The sequence below is a fragment of the Ptychodera flava genome, chromosome 13 (assembly GCF_041260155.1).
Source record: "Ptychodera flava strain L36383 chromosome 13, AS_Pfla_20210202, whole genome shotgun sequence".
In the NCBI taxonomy this organism is placed as follows: domain Eukaryota; kingdom Metazoa; phylum Hemichordata; class Enteropneusta; family Ptychoderidae; genus Ptychodera; species Ptychodera flava.
Window position 1 is genome coordinate 26,289,754 of NC_091940.1, and position 16,119 is coordinate 26,305,872.

The window sequence follows — 16,119 nt, forward strand, 5'->3', positions numbered from 1 at the left end:
ACGATATATAATCATTTCCCTTTTATTTCTTGCAGGGTGTTTCCTCGCAAATTATTCCTCTGTAAAAAATAATAAAGTGTAAATATTTGTTGTAGTAAGACATGCAACCTTTCCGAAGAAAACAAACCTTGAAGAACGTACGGGGCAATATACGATATAGATGGAGAGAAAGAACTTAAAACATTTACAGGTTTTTTCAGTTATATTAGAACATGCTTTGATAATCTGGATCAGCAAGCCAAAAATTTTGTATCATGTACGTACTCAGAGTATTTAATACGTTATGCAGAATGTAGCATGATATTCAAATATGTAGGAACTGAATGATAAATTTATCTTAGTTAACTTTCTCGAAAGCGTTTTAGAAATATACATATCCTTTGCTGGAACAATTTCTTTTAAAATCCTCGCGCAGAAAGAGCAATATATGGAAGTCTACGTCCCAGAATGCCTTGCGCCGATCATGGCTTCCGACCCCTGTATTTAAAATACAGGATAGTTTTTTATGACCACTAAATGTAATAATGAATTATACCATATGATGTGCATATATGTTGCCAAGTGATAATGGTAACATTTTATCGTAAGCGGGAAAATTAGGATTTAAAATTAATCTTATCATCTGAGGATATTTCGATGTTTTCTTGGCCATGGCTGGCATGAATAGTTGCACAGAATTTTACAATGTACATTAATTTTTTTTAACATTTTAACCCATCGACACTTTCCATGACCTTCTGACACCGACATCGTCTCTGAAAGTTTTAGTTTTTCCAAACTTATTTTTGTACATCTTCCTTCCGGCCGAAATTATTATACAGTATCGAAATTTTCATGTCTCGTTCATACATACTGTATCAAAAAAGTAGGCGTGATTTTTAACACGCCGCATTCTTAATCCGTGTCGGATTCGTGAGATAACATCACGTGACTAGAAAATGGATACACTTGACCCCATTGGCTCGAAAGAAGTGGCGTCGGGGGTAGTTTCTTGGGAAATTGTCTTTGGAAAGAGTGTCCAGTCACGTGACCATACGCTTAATGTCGTCTGCAGCTTTGAAACAATGGCGGTACGGGTGATCAGAGCCTGAGGAGCACCCGGATTGAAGGACGAGCCTCTGGAACTTGAAAAGCTCATTGACAACAAGGATTCAAGTGCAACAAAAATGTTTTTTTGGTATGCTAACTTAAAGGTAATCTTCGCTTCTTTTTGAGGGAAATAACCCAGTTAATTCTCACAATGTATTGTTGCAGTGCACACTGGCCCTACATCAGGGCACATTAAAGATAATTTCATGGAACAGCACCAGCATGTGTTATAGAAGACATATAACCTGGTCTAGTCAAGCTAAAGTGCCTGTTTGTTATCCCGAGGGGCCGTGCGTAACCGTGGCAGAAGCACATCGCTATACCCCTCGTCCTAGGGCCTCAGGAAATCGTATGGAGAATAACGAAATTATGTATTTCAGAATTGTTGGTATTGCACAGACCCTCGGGGTGACAAAAGGGCGCTATAGCCTCCATAACCAGGTAATAGGTGTTCATAACTGCACTCATGGGGGTGTCATGACTTAAATTTCTTATGAAACTGTGATGAACGTGTGTCACTTGTTATCATTTCAATGGAAAATTTAATGTGGATTGCTCATGATGACAATGAATGACAGTTCTGTATAATTTGCATCAAGCTTAACACAAGGCTAATAAATTATTTCCTGAAATACTCTGTATCATATTCAGCAATCTTACATCCCTATACTCCAAATTTTAACAAGGTTCCCCGTCTGTATATGTTTCTGCCCCTCCTCTCTCTCTCTCTCTCTCTCTCTCTCTCTCTCTCTCTCTCTCTCTCTCTCTCTCTCTCTCTCTCTCTCTCTCAATTGTTAAAATTGGATTTCTCGTCTTTGGATATTCGATTTTTTAATCTGTGCCTAGTACGTTTGTACACTTCATCTGTGCATTTGTATTTGTATTTGCATATCACAGCAGACAGACTGTGCTGTTTAGGTTACAACGCAACACGGAACTTTTGTACCTACTGTACGGAAGGCGTGCACGTAGTTATTTATTACCATATTACTTAACTATGACCCACAACCCGATTGGTCCAATTTTGGTTTGTGTGCTTTGGAGAATCCAGGCCATCGCCCTATACAATACAAATAACACTTTATTCCCTTCACCGACATCAGTGACATAACTGCAACTAAGTATAGACTGCTGGCCGAATACTTTTCGTCGTGAAGGAGCATCTTTTATTTCCCCATGAAATCAATAAATTGTTATTTTATCTTATTTATAAAATCCTTATCAAACCACCTGTCATGGTAGAAAACCATTATTCATAAGTTAGGTCAAAGGGCAAAGCAACCTTCAACATCTGTATGTTGGCAGTTGTTTTGCACGTGAAAATTAGTACTTTATTGTACGTAAGAAATTAGGTAGTCAACGATCTCACTATGATTTGAGTAAGTTTTTCCCCCAAAAAAAACAGCGCCGACCGAAAATCCTGAGAGTTTTTTGACATATTAGGGCGTTCTGTACAAAAAGAAAGATAACATACGATTCTGCTACTACTACTCCGTCAATTTTACATGTTGACAATTCCTTATACAGGACATAGAGGATGCTTAACTTAACAGTAAGACAATGCACACAACTCCAGTGTTTATTTACTGATACTGTCACTATTAGTGGGTGATTACCGGTCAGTCCAAGCGCCCTATCGACCGACGGGTGACGCGGAGTCCTTCACCGAACCCTCAAAGCAACTCTAAGGTACCTGAGACAGTTTTATTTCGCGATGTATTCACTAAGCTGTTAAGAACGATCAGTTGCGTAGGCCTTACGTGTTCCGGATAGTCTATTCATTCATTCATTCATTCATTCATCCATCCATCCATCCATCCATCCATCCATCCATCCATCCATCCATCCACCCACTGCTTTTCCCCAGCTTCTCTCCGCATAAAGATCAACCGAACAGCCAAAACGCTTGCACGAACGACTTTCTCCACATTAGTCCGCATCAGCGAAGAGGCTCCAAATTTAAATCAGAAATACTAGGGATAACTCTTCCGGTCCGGTGTATTTGCACTTTTTCATCTTTTGGACAAAAAATAAACATTATTTTTGCACTTGTTTGTTTACAAACTATGCATTTCAGAGCGGTGGTGATTGAAAGAGTGATGATAACACTCAAAAGACAATTTCGTCGTTATTGATCTAAAACACTCTTCCGCGTTTGGAGCACAGCTTCAGTGAAAGAAAAGATTAACTATCGATGTCAGTTAGTGTTGACATGCCGAGCTGAGCTACTTGTTTTCAACTGTTAAATTTGTCCACTGTGACAGACTGTAGTTACGTTTCAGACTTTTATCTCGTTCCCAGTACATGCCGTCACGCCCAGTGGTTAATGTTATACTTCGTGTAAACGCGTATGATCATATGATGTGTAATGTTTACTGTTGTGATGACAACGTGCAAACACAACGGTTGATCAAAAAACCATCACCATCTATACACATATGATCCCAGTACTTGATGTATCTGTGATCTAGGCGATGCTACTCTTGTTGTAACTCTGGTATGAAACCGAGATACTAGGATAGATCAAAGCACGGACTCGCCCAGGAAGGCTCGTGCAAATCTATCTTGAAGTAAGTAAATGTTTTCATGCATCGTTCCTCATGATTTTAAGGACATCAATCAACTTCAATATTAAGATCTCACCCTGAAGTCAAAAGCGTCCATGTTTGAACGTAAACTCTCAGTTTACCTAGTCAAATTCTGTCTGGTCAAAATTTGACTTTTTTCTTATTTAAATTATCGTAATGGAGGAACCTACCACATTTGTCATGATGAATCCTTTTATGTTGATGTACTGAGATAACAAAGCCAAATGTTTGAATGGTTTTCGATGGCAGTTAAGACTACCGTTTGGTATTGAATGCGCACAGCTTTGTAGGCCAAACTGTAATGTACACTATGTCTGATTGCTAAACTCTACTAGTCAATAACATAAGGCACATTGATGTTTAGTTGTTGAACCGGAACTACATATGCTAATGTAATATATATATAATATATATATATATATATATATATATATATATATATATATATATATATATATATATATATATATATATATATATATATATATATATATATATATATATATATATATATATATCTTGGTATATCTGTGCACTCATATATGCTTGATAATTGACATGAATGTATTTGACTAGAGTAGGTTGGTTTTTTTGAGAATTGCACATGTATATAACAAATATGATCTTTGAATTCACTAAAAATGTCAGTCCACTATTCATGGGAGCCTATTGGGTGATATATTAAAAATTTTTCCAAGACTAAATTAGCTGCATCTAACACCCACTCATGTATTTAGTTTTTGCTGAATCGATTAACATTAAAGTTTGACCAAAAAAAGAATAATATAAAATCATGTTTTAACGGTATATTTGCCAGACTTAATGGCAGGTGTTCAATACATCTTTATTCTTTTCCCCCAAAGATCGAATTTAGACTGTGATGACTCAGCGAAAACTAGATGAGCGAAACCCAAAATACATGAGCGGGTGTTATCTGTGCATTTATATTGATTCGAGTTGGCAGGTTAAAAGTGGATATGTGTACAACCACGGCCCTTCTAAACATGGTACAACAAATGTGACATTAGAATTCCATATTAATCTATCAGTCCATTTACTAGACATGGGAGACCAAGGGGCATACGTACACACTACTGACTGATTATACGAGTATATCTGATTATACGAGTAGTAACTCTTTATTACGAACAAGACCTATTATGTCATAAATATAGAAAACAAAGGTCAAATTCAAAAGAATTATAGCATGACAGAGGCACAAATAAATGAGTGTGATCATACATGTAGGGTACGAATGGGAGTCTCTGGGGCCAAGCTGTTCTGGCGAGGTCACACACACTCATTCCAATCTTTCAAATTTGGAACAGAGGGGTTGGTCAGGTTTTAAAGAAACTTGAAAGGGGGAGGGTAACACAGTACATGATGGCCCACCCTGCCTTTCTCCTTCCCACGCCCTCGTAATAACTGAAAGCTCCCTTATCTTATTTTTTCGGTAAACTTCCTCTTACGCGTTCTCACGTCCAGTGTTTGACTTTTTGACTCGGTGTAAATAAGTGTGAAGTGTATTGTTATCGTTGTGATGGCAACGCGGTGGTGCACATACAACAGTCGACCCAACAGAAATCAGAATCTACACTTATGCTCAGAGAACTTGATCTATCTGTGAACTAAAAGTGCGCTGTTTCTCTAGTTGTCACTCAGACATAAACCAGAATAATAAGATATCTTAAAAGACTACTTACGCAAGAAGGCTCATGTAAACTTATCTCGACTAATGTTGTTTTCATGCACCGTTCTTTGTGTACGGACCTCAATCAACTTCATATTATGATCTCGCTCTTCAGACCAAAAGAGGCATTTTGGAACCGATATTCTACTACAGTTATAGCTTCTCTCAGCCTGTTGGTAAAAATATTGGGGCATTATGATCTGAAAGTATAATTGTCATACAATCTTCTGAATCCCATTTCAGAAAAGCAAGTGTGCACACTACAAAAATAAATAAAAGTATGGCATAAGTTGATATGCAGAGCGTTATGAGATGTTTACAGGATTTTTAAAATTGTTTTATTCCGTATAAGACTATAATCGGTATAATCTTGGACTGAACGCTTAACAGATTGCAGGCTAGCTCGCCGTCGCTGTATATAAGTACTTTTCGACACAACGCAAGGCAAATTAATGATTAGCTTAACCGGTGGCAACGCACTGCTGATAAAAACACCTACAAACATGCCTCGTCTTGTTGAGCTTATCACAAGAGGATAATTAAAATCTATCAATCGTAGTGGCGCACCCTTTGAAAAGCAATATTTTTTAAGATCAAAGAGAACATGAAGTCCCTCCCATACTGTATATTTTTTTAAGAGCAGAGAGCCTAATACCAGTAAAACTGTAATACTCAGTATAGCAGCATTATTTTACTTGACGGATGCAGTAGTACATATTTTGGGTAAAACACTCAATTATGGTATAGATAATAAAAAAATTAATTTAGCCAAAAACCTTGACGCTACTAAATTCAATATCTTGTTTGGAACTAAAAACAAAATTTCATCTTGCATTATCAATTGTAATGATAGAAATTACCACACTCTCACAGTGAAGACACAAACCGCATTATGGAATTCAAAAATACACAAAATTATTTAATAGAAACTAAGATACTCACAAATAATTAAAAAAATATACAAAAGTTACTCTGCTTGGTCGAGAGCTTCGAGCATTATTCTAAACTAGTCAGTTTTCACAAAAGTCCGCGAAGCGTGGTTTCAAACTCAACAGTCCGGTCTTTAGTACGACATGGCAATGCGATGGATTCAGTACACAGTCAGCAACTTCATGACGTTGAGAGTAACGTTTTCCTCTACCTTCTGTCCACATTGAAGAAATGTATCGTTGACTGTGTCGTGCAATACCTGCGTTGCTTCCGTCAACTGTAGTTTTCTATATTGTCAGTGGTGCAGCAATCTCTCAGATCAGACAGACGGGCTCCTTTCAGTCTCTCCTGCGCACTCTGAGAACGCTTCTACATATATTCGGTCAACACCTTGTCGGTAGTAACATAAAAATGTCCACTATATATAATCTGCATAGAATCTTGGAACACAACAGGTGATGACGTATTATGAAGCTCTTGAGCCAAGCTATTGTACCTCTCTCGACCAAGCTTACAAAAATAAATATGGGGCATCGTAACACTAATCTCATTCTTAAGTAGCAGGATTGAAAGACTTGTACTCAAAAGTGATTAAAACATGATAACCAAAATTACAGTAACTCTTATTCTAAATGTAAGGACAATTGCCAAACAAATTTTTCCTTTGTTTTCTGGTATTTTAAGGGTGAGAGGTGAAAATTTCGGGAAATGTGACCTAGCCAGAGTGGAGTTTATTATTTATATATGATCAGTTATATATGATCAGCACACATTTCCAAAAATTTACACTTTTTTCACCAAACTTATGACTGCTTGTCTGTCACGCTAAAAGTAAAATCTGCCAATATTAAATCTTTGATCAACAAATTGCTGAATTTGAATGAATCTTTACAAAAAAGAAGACTGTGGTATTGAGCATTGCCCTTTAACATCTTGCGATGTACTATTAAACGTATAGCACAGTTCCTCCACACATAGTGACAGGAGAACTCTTTTATAATTAACTGCCTGGTCATTTATTATCGACAATTATCGACGTCACATTCAAAGTCTCTTGTAACTGACCTCTGAACAGACATAAGAATAGGGGAGAATCGTACACGTTTTGTACTTTGTCCGTCAATTGTGTTTGTCAATTTTTAATATGTCAATATATGGCTGTGATACAGTCCCTCGGAACGACTGCATTGTGGTAACTACGCGCCCCTTTGCGGCAACAGCTTGGTGCTACCCACAACGAGGTTGGTTTTTGCGTTGGTCAGCGCAGCGGAAATTATGCTCTAGCTCTCGAGAATGAACGACTTGCGGTTGTAGGGACTTAGCTGTGACTAAGGTTTCAGGCAGTGTATCGGCATGTAGGCTTCTTTTCCTTCAAAAGCATTATCATGCGAGGCATGGACATCAAAATAAAACCATTTCTAGAGATTCCAAAATTGTTTCTCTGCTTACCAAATTTCGTAGTTTTTTGGATGTCAAACAAATACACACAGGCAGAGACAACAAGAAGACATTTACTTTGCTGTACTTGTGTGAATTCAAACCCAAAACAGGGTCCTTTAAGATATTTTATGCTATTACGCAAACGTTGTAATTTGTCATACCACTGAAGACATTGCTTCACGTCACATTTCAAGGTGCGTGTTTCCAGCCTGTTACTTTTCTTTGAATTTTAACAATGAAAACTAAAATACTGGTAACCTGCTCGTTCATTAGCCAAGTTTCTTTCAAGCACCTTTCACATCGGACAGTTGTAATCCAGACAAAGGCGTGTTCAATTGGAAATGACTGCATTCTCAATTTTTCTTTATGTATTTATGTCTATATCTTGCAACAACTTCTTCCAGGAGAATCAGCACTTTCAAGGCGGTCACAGCATCGCTAATACTGCAGGGAATCCCATTGAAAGAGTAATTGACGCTACGCAAATGTGTTCTGTTCCGTGCTACGTCGAGTGCCCGCTTGAGGACCGGGCGGACTTCTGTTCATGGCCGTGTGGTGACGCAATTCGCCAGCAGGAGAAAGCCAAGCTACGCTGCCTCCGCGAGAAGCTTGTTGGCTATATTGAAAAGGTTCATGCGATGAAGAATGAAAATTGCGTACAGGTGAGGTTCATATGACAAACTTTGGAGACACCAGGTCTGATACCATGGTATGATGCCATGCAATGACTTTAATATGGCAATTTGATCAAACGGAGCAAATATTTATGATACGCGTTACCCTGATGCATGGTTGATAGGCGAAATCAGGCAGAGTAGTTGTCATTTTGAGATTGTCTTACCGTACCCTTTTCTCCAATAATGCCTGGAAATCTTAGTGTGTAACATATGTGACCAATTGGTGGACATCATGAAGACTAATTACGCGATTGCTCGTCAGAATTGTAAGTAGGCAAGTAATTAAAAAGGGGCGAAGAGGTTCGTTGTTCGCAGATTTTTGTTGGTGTACAAATAGTGACGGTGGCCTTAATAACAGGCGGACGGAGTGCCATGTTGGATGGACTGAGTAAAGGGAGGTTATGAAAATGAGATGGAAGATAATAGGTGGGAGGACGGTTAAGGGGGCCGACTGACGTCACGGTCGAACGAAAAAGAGACACGTGGACAAATGGATAGAATCACAAGTTTAATTGGCAGTTATGTAGATTACCAGCCTTGTTGAGTAATGTTCTTTATAACAAAGTTCGAATGTACTTTTGGTTTCGTTCATTTGGGTTTGGTGATTCATCACAGTATGTAGAATTGGTAAAATAACAAAAAGATGATCCTCGTCATGTACAGCTACAGTTTAGTAAAGTTTTATACCTGTAAAACATATATTAGACCAGGTTTCCTTTTAATCGACCTCTAACTTTGAATAACTCGGCAAAATTCGGACGAGCTATGCCAAAAGACAGATAGGAAGATTTTTAATTTCTTTGAATATGAACCTTTCTGCAGACTGATTCTTCCTGCTTCGTGGAACATATTGAAAAGTTAGAGACGGAAATCAGAGAAATTTACGAAAAGGAATTGGAAAGGATAAAGGAGAGACATCGTCTGGAAAAAGAGCAAAGTTCCGAAGTTGAATTCTGCCTTCAGAAAAGGTAAGAGAGTGTGACTTGAGAGAAACTGATTGGATATGAAAAGGAGGATTGACAGAAAACCTATATGAAGTTGAGAACGCCACTACTTTTTTCAAAACCCGGGTGTATTGTCGTTAAAGCTATTTACTGACATGTTCTCAGGCAGTTGTCTAAACAGGTACGAGAGTGTTCATCCAGACAATAGTTTGATCTTTTGCTGGAAGTATCAAAGATTAAAGAAGTATATGCATCTCGGATGATCGTTGCCGAAATGGTTTATGGGATTTGGACAGAATTATTTTTTCTGGTGGCCTTGACTGAGAGACGGGAAGTGAATGAACCCGTCCGTAGGGAAAGAATAAGCAAAATCGGGACAAAGGTCAAGTCCTTTCCACTTCTCGTATACATTATGCTCTTCCTAGCTTGATTCCGCGCTTTTGGTTACAAAAGTTGTTTTAGCATATTTCTCTTCGTTCCAAATGCATGTAGAACAATAGGTACGAAAGTAATTGTCTCAAATCTTGTTGATGACATCTGTTTATGTACACTTTAGTGACTTAGTGCACCCAAGTGCCTGACGTTATGTCAAAATAACCTGTACTTAATGTTTGCAGCAGAGCCCTTCGGCCATATGACTGAGACGCTATCTCACAGGCAGCAAGTTAAACCATTTGCATGTGATATACATTGGCTAAAATCTATTTCTGTACAGAGTGCGACATTGCTGTATCTGTGTTTGGCCAGTATGCGTTGCAAGTTAGCTTCTTTCTGGAACTTACAGTAGACTGATACGAAATAATTTCATTGGCTAACTCTGCTTACTTTGTTTGGGTTGAAAGTGATATGAGTACGAGTGTCTACAATATTAATTTCCTTGTAAATCTACCATCTGCCATTATACCTTCAAAAAATAATAAGCACATTGAAAGGAATGTAATTTTGTTTGAAGACTAAAACCGTTGCACAAATAGGGTTAGGGCGATATTGTGGAACCTTTACACTGTGTGATTGAAAGCAAATGATGTAGTTAATCGAGTGGTTACATTAAGCGATTGACGCAGGAGCATTTCAATGCTAACTATGTCATTTGTTCAGAATGCCAGTTGATTTAACCTGTCACTGACGTACATGCCACTGGATTTGCTCGATGCTTCCAGAGGCGCCCCCAACGACATGATTGACTATACTTTCGGAATCGTCGCAGAGATATTTGTCTGAGGTGAATGTGAGTCTGACACTAATATTGGTGAGGTCCTTGATTCTTGTGTTATTGGTTCTCCATTTAGATGTTCAACTCTGCAGAGCAAGTGCGATGAATACGAAAACACGATGGAAAAATACATGAAAAAAATCACCTCTCTGGAAACTCGCTGTGCTAAACTTGACGCCCAGAATAAGGTATTAAAAGTTATTCGGGTATTTCGTATCTCGAAATTACCATGTTTACCATTTTTTCAAATGTCTACGAGTCATATGAATTTTGCAGGCCTTGGCCACAGAAACAACCCAAGTAATCTAAGCCACCAAGGTTCAGCTCACCCCGATGTACGTTGACTTAAATATGTAAGATGCCGAAGAATTACCATATCTTGCATATCTGTGAAGCAAAGCTCTTGTTTTGAAGATGTATTAAGGGAGTATGTGCCTCGAAGGTGAAAGGCTTAAACTTTTGCTAAAACTTGCCGAAAGGAATATTTCAACAATTCTCTTTCAAAATCAAGAATGAAAATTAGTGTAACAGTTCACATTTCACTACTAGAAAAAGAAATTACCCAGGATTTACCGATATTTGAAACTCAAAAATGGCCGCCACACTGTGTTAACTCTATGGAGAAAAATAAACTTTCGATTTTCGAAAAACTAAGACGATGAAAAGTTTTCTTTCGCCAAGAGCTTTACAATGAACCCCTACAAGTGGTAGATCAGAAAAGTATTGTGAAAATTCGAGTCCGAATTTCTGTCCCAAAGGCGCACCCTACCTTAAAAGACAAACCTAGACCTTGTGACTCTGGAGTACAAATTGTGCTCATATGGTAACATATACATCATTGCATGATGACGACTGCAAAGCATGATGTCGGGAGACAGTCATATCAGTCATATACAACAGGAAACCTTGCCCTCTCAAATCAGAGACATGTTAACCTTTCCGTAGAGTAGTTCACCATCATGGCCTCACAATAGACTAGTTCACCATCATGGCATGAGGTCACTCCACAACATGTACAGTTAGACTTCAATGTCGATTGTACATGTCTTTCACGACAGAGTTATACTTTGCTGAATGTACCATCCCTTCTCAGTATAACTACTTTGACTAACTTGATCACTAGGTCATCTTTAGTATAGATGACGTTGTCTCCCGACTACTGTCGGGCAACTTTACCCGACGTAATTTTCCGGTGTATACTATAAGAGGAAGGAGTCGCCCTGCCTTGTATAAATGGCTCTTTCAGTCAACACACTTTCTAATACCAACATGATACACCACTGTACTCCATCCAACACAACCTCTCTATATACAAACCAAACGAGAAAACGAGTAGTTTTTTCTACAGTAACCTACTTATGATTTCTCGTTTTCTTCTAGGAACATGTCCAGTTTAAACGGCGTTTTGAAAAGTGCAACATGGGCGCCAGAACGGTAGAGCAGAACAAATACCAAATGTTTACATGCCAGGACGACTTTGAAATTCGCATGCGGCAGTACAAATGCATGGTTGAGTCAAGATACAGAAAAAATGTGAGTACAGTTTGAACTACCAACGTGCGGGGGCCTGAGTGTGGATCTAACACGAGCGCACTGATGCCTGCAAAAGTGTCAGTTGCTAGTTCACACTTGGGCCCAGGGCCAACTCTGGGCCTGGCACGAGATTGTAATAAGATAATTGAATAAAGAATTAAATGATGTTCATATTCCGAATAAGAATAGGTCCGACTTTCACGAAAATGTCAGCAAAGACGTATTTGGGTCGAAATAAACAAATTTGGTATCCGTTTTGATGCGCATCTTTCCATGGTAACCATTTAGGTAGTGAAGGCATCAATTTTTGCCAAATGCCACGGAAAGTTGCTCAGAATGCTACAAACATTTTTTGTCAGAAGTTCAAGGTCCATCGTATGGTGTTGCATTTGATCTTCATGCACAGTTGAGTGAGCTACAAATTGAGATCGAAAAGCTTTCGAAGGAGAAGACGGAAATAACAGAGAAGGTAAGAAGACTGACTAGTATTAACGAAGATTACGAGGGGAAAATTACCTGCTTGAAATTTCAGGTAAGGTGTCTTTGATCATTTTTCATATTTTTGTGTTTTGGTAACTTTAGAGGAGGATACAGTTCTTGTAAGCTTTCTATTGAAATCCAGTGTGAACTGAAAGAATATCATCAATTCGAATACGATCAGACGATCCTACATGTACTGTCACTCGTCGCTCGGTTTTTAAGTACATGGTGATTCATAGCGAAACTACTAAACAGCCTAAAACTCATACGCAAAAGCCTCATATTTTTTTCACTTGGAACTTTTTCTCGGAGTATGATAATTCTTGATGTAATTCTTGATGAAAATTTAAGTTGGAACAATCATCTTAATAGATTATGTTTGATTTTAAGTGAGAGAATTGGTCATATATATTGTCTGTTGCGTATTAAAACAATTTTTTATTTTTATTAAATTTATTCATTATATGTGTGTGTTTGTGTATTTAACTTACTTATTTATTTATTTATTTATTTATTTATTTATTTATTTATTTATTCATTTATTTATTTTCTTGCCACTAAATGAGCATTTATGTCATGTACAGATGAAGGAATTACAGGAGAAGATCGCTGAATATTCTGAGGAGCTGAGGAAGGAGAGAATGGAAAAGTGCTTACTCAAAGCTGAAATGGGGAAGAAGGAGGAACTAATTTCTTCCTTGAGAATCGAGGCAAGGTCGCTTTTTGAATTTTTTATCTCAATTTATTTATTCGCTGTCGAGTGTAGCCATCGAAGGAAAGCTGAACGTACCATTATGATTCTAAGTTAGAAATGTATATTATATTTCCTGATGTAGCAATGATAAAATTCAGACACCCAAAATATTCACAAACACACACAAACACACATCCACACGCGCGCGCGCGCACACACACACACACACAACACACACACACACACACACACACACACACGCACGCACGCACGCAAACACTGTACATACATAACTATACATCAGCTAATTTTTTGTGAAAATCGAAAGTTAATTTTTTTCCCTTAGAGTAAACACAGGGATGGCAGCCATTTTGAATGTCAAAGGTCGGCAACTGTAAGATGGTTCATTTGTTTAGTACCAAAGTTTGTACGGTGACTCTCGATTTTTATTCTTGGTTTTCAAAGAGAATGGTTGAAAGTTGTCTTGAAGAAATTTTGAGTAGAAGTATAGGGCTTTCATTTTCGCGGCACGAACCACCTTAAGTTTATTCCAGCATTTGCACTTGGCTATATGTGTACTGTCTTTGTCTTTATGAGATTTCTGAATATGATTTAAATAACGCAGACCGTTTTTTTTTCATGAAAATGTGGCATACTTGCCAGTATTTCTATTTATTGAGTATTTGTGTAACTTTGCCCTTTAAGAGAAATGCGTGTTAAACGTAGACATGAACACATATTCAAATGAATTTTTTAGGTTTGGTTTTTGGTTGTAAATTGTTTACACTACTGCTTAAAATTTGTTAAACCGTATGTCTTGCTTCTTGTGTACTTTTGTTTACGATTATTGACTACCATAACTTTCAAATGATAGCTGGCTTTTAGCAACGATTGGCTTTAAGTACGTCATCATCTAGTGCTCGAAAGATTCGGAAAAATTGGCCTAACAAGAAACCCTCTATCCTTACTTGATGGGCTATGGAGGGGGGCCTGATTCGATGTACGTGCATCTTGTATTTGGTCTTCCACTTATCTAGTTATTTATTTATTAGTCATATTTATGCTGGTTAGCTCCCTCAGTCAAAAATGTACTGATTTCCAGGGATGACCAGTCTAGGTGGCATTTCCCATCATCGACATTTAGTGTGATATCCAGAAAATGTAAGGCTTATGATCTTTATGGCTTTGATGGTGATTTGCAGCCCAGGGTTGTGGAGCATCTTCGTAATTTACATTTTTATTCTTTCTGTCTTACTACCCAAATGGTTCTTCAGGGCATGCAAGCTGGTCATCTCTGTATAGGCCGATCCGACCTTGTCGTCCTCTTTTGGCGAGCATACTGAGAATTTTCCGACCTACACAAGTTCACGTACCGCAGTCCCGTCAGTTCCTCACTGTAACGTCAGACAAGTCCCGATGTTGATGCCTTCGTTATATAGCATTAGGACGACATACAACAGCGATTACCGTGATTCAGTGCTTATGTCAATGTCAATATTGTACTGCTTCGCAAAGTCACTTTATTGACGTAAAATGGTTTCCGAGATTGACTTGTAGAAATATACAATTATATCAAATTTAATAACCTGTAATTCGCCATGTCGTGTCACTTGCTGGACCAATTAATCACCGATGATGATTTACAACCGTGACAGACCTAATGATAGAGTTTATTTTGTCGGGTAGTTGTTTATTCACTCATTCACTCTCCGTTTGGTTGATGTATCCAAATGTCGGATTCTTCCCCTTTGTCTTGCAGTCAAAAAAATGTTTGCTTTTTAGATAGTATTTCTATTCTTTTGTTGACCCAACTGTCGCTGTACATTCATGTTTTCATCGTGTGTGCGTATGTGATAAATTTTTGTCCACATCAGATTCGCAAGCTTGAATGTGACTACGCCAAACTCGAGCAGGCCGCCAAGCGTCAGCGTGAGGAATTGGAGAAAGAAATCAAAATATTGGAAAGAAAAGCAGAAGAGCTGCAACGGATAGTGATTAAAAAATCCTCAGAAATTAGAATTTGTCTGGATGAACCACACTTGCCTGAAATCGAGGCCTTAAAGAGACTGCTTGCAGAGGAAGATGCTAGGTATGTTGGTTATTTTCTGACACCTTAATGAGTCATACTTTGTAACGTAGTCATTTGGTGAGATCACTGTACATGTCATGACCTCGTCCGAGACGCCTCGCTTGCCGTATATATACAGAAGGTAAGGCCGCAATCCTTAAACCCCCGGTGGTGGGCCGTTGAATAAACAACTTATAGATGCAAAAAATCGTTTACCGTCAGGTGCAGCCAACGAACAATGCACTTTTAAAGGGGTCTTTAATACGACACGATATACTGTGCATGACAAGTAATGTGAACTGACTAATTTTAAGTGATGAGGGTAATTAATTAGCTGTTCATAATTTGCCCTCACACTGAAAATTTTTCGACTTACCCTCCCGCACTCAAACTTCATTTTTACCCACTCCCCACTTATTTTTGCCTGTTTCCCCTCCCCTCTGTCAATGTTTGAAGCTGTCTGCCCTGTGGTGAAAAAAACTTGCCGATTTCCCCTGCCCTTGACAAAATTCCCCTCAATATTTGTCATTCCATTTCCCCTGCAGGCATGAAGCTACCCTACCCTTAGATGAAAAATCCTGCAGCTGCCCTGTGAAAAAAATTTCCCCTGAAAATTAACATTCCCATACAGACACATACTGCAGTGGTCTTCTACAGGAAACACCATGGCTCAACTTTCCCTGTAGCTTCCCCTCTCTCCTCATTTTTCGCCAACCCCTGTCCCCAGGACAATCATCCTATATCTGCCCTGACCGACAAAAAAGTAAAATTTG

General features: G+C 38.4%; 3 protein-coding genes across 4 annotated transcripts in view; all 3 read left to right on the forward strand.

The window, feature by feature from the left end:
* Positions 1-16,119, forward strand: part of LOC139148009 (uncharacterized) — a 497,920-nt gene that overhangs the window by 146,721 nt on the left and 335,080 nt on the right. The window lies entirely within an intron of this gene.
* Positions 1-16,119, forward strand: part of LOC139148011 (retrograde protein of 51 kDa-like) — a 119,981-nt gene that overhangs the window by 12,502 nt on the left and 91,360 nt on the right. Inside the window, exon 11 of one of the 2 annotated variants that reach the window (XR_011555850.1) lies at positions 36-466. Coding sequence is in view for 1 of the 2 variants with exons in the window: in XM_070719267.1 (XP_070575368.1) it covers positions 36-72 (37 nt within the window). In the remaining variant the exon portion in view is untranslated. Of the gene's footprint in view, positions 1-35; positions 1,735-16,119 lie in introns of those variants that run through there. The other variant, XM_070719267.1, reaches the window with a different exon arrangement.
* LOC139148532 (myosin-11-like) overlaps positions 6,441-16,119 on the forward strand; it is a 40,888-nt gene continuing 31,209 nt past the window's right edge. Inside the window, exons 1-8 of the mRNA XM_070720020.1 lie at positions 6,441-6,491; positions 8,142-8,399; positions 9,237-9,382; positions 10,648-10,759; positions 11,952-12,104; positions 12,511-12,636; positions 13,169-13,294; positions 15,153-15,367. Of these exons, the coding sequence (XP_070576121.1) occupies positions 6,441-6,491; positions 8,142-8,399; positions 9,237-9,382; positions 10,648-10,759; positions 11,952-12,104; positions 12,511-12,636; positions 13,169-13,294; positions 15,153-15,367 (1,187 nt within the window). The remainder of the gene's footprint in view (positions 6,492-8,141; positions 8,400-9,236; positions 9,383-10,647; positions 10,760-11,951; positions 12,105-12,510; positions 12,637-13,168; positions 13,295-15,152; positions 15,368-16,119) is intronic.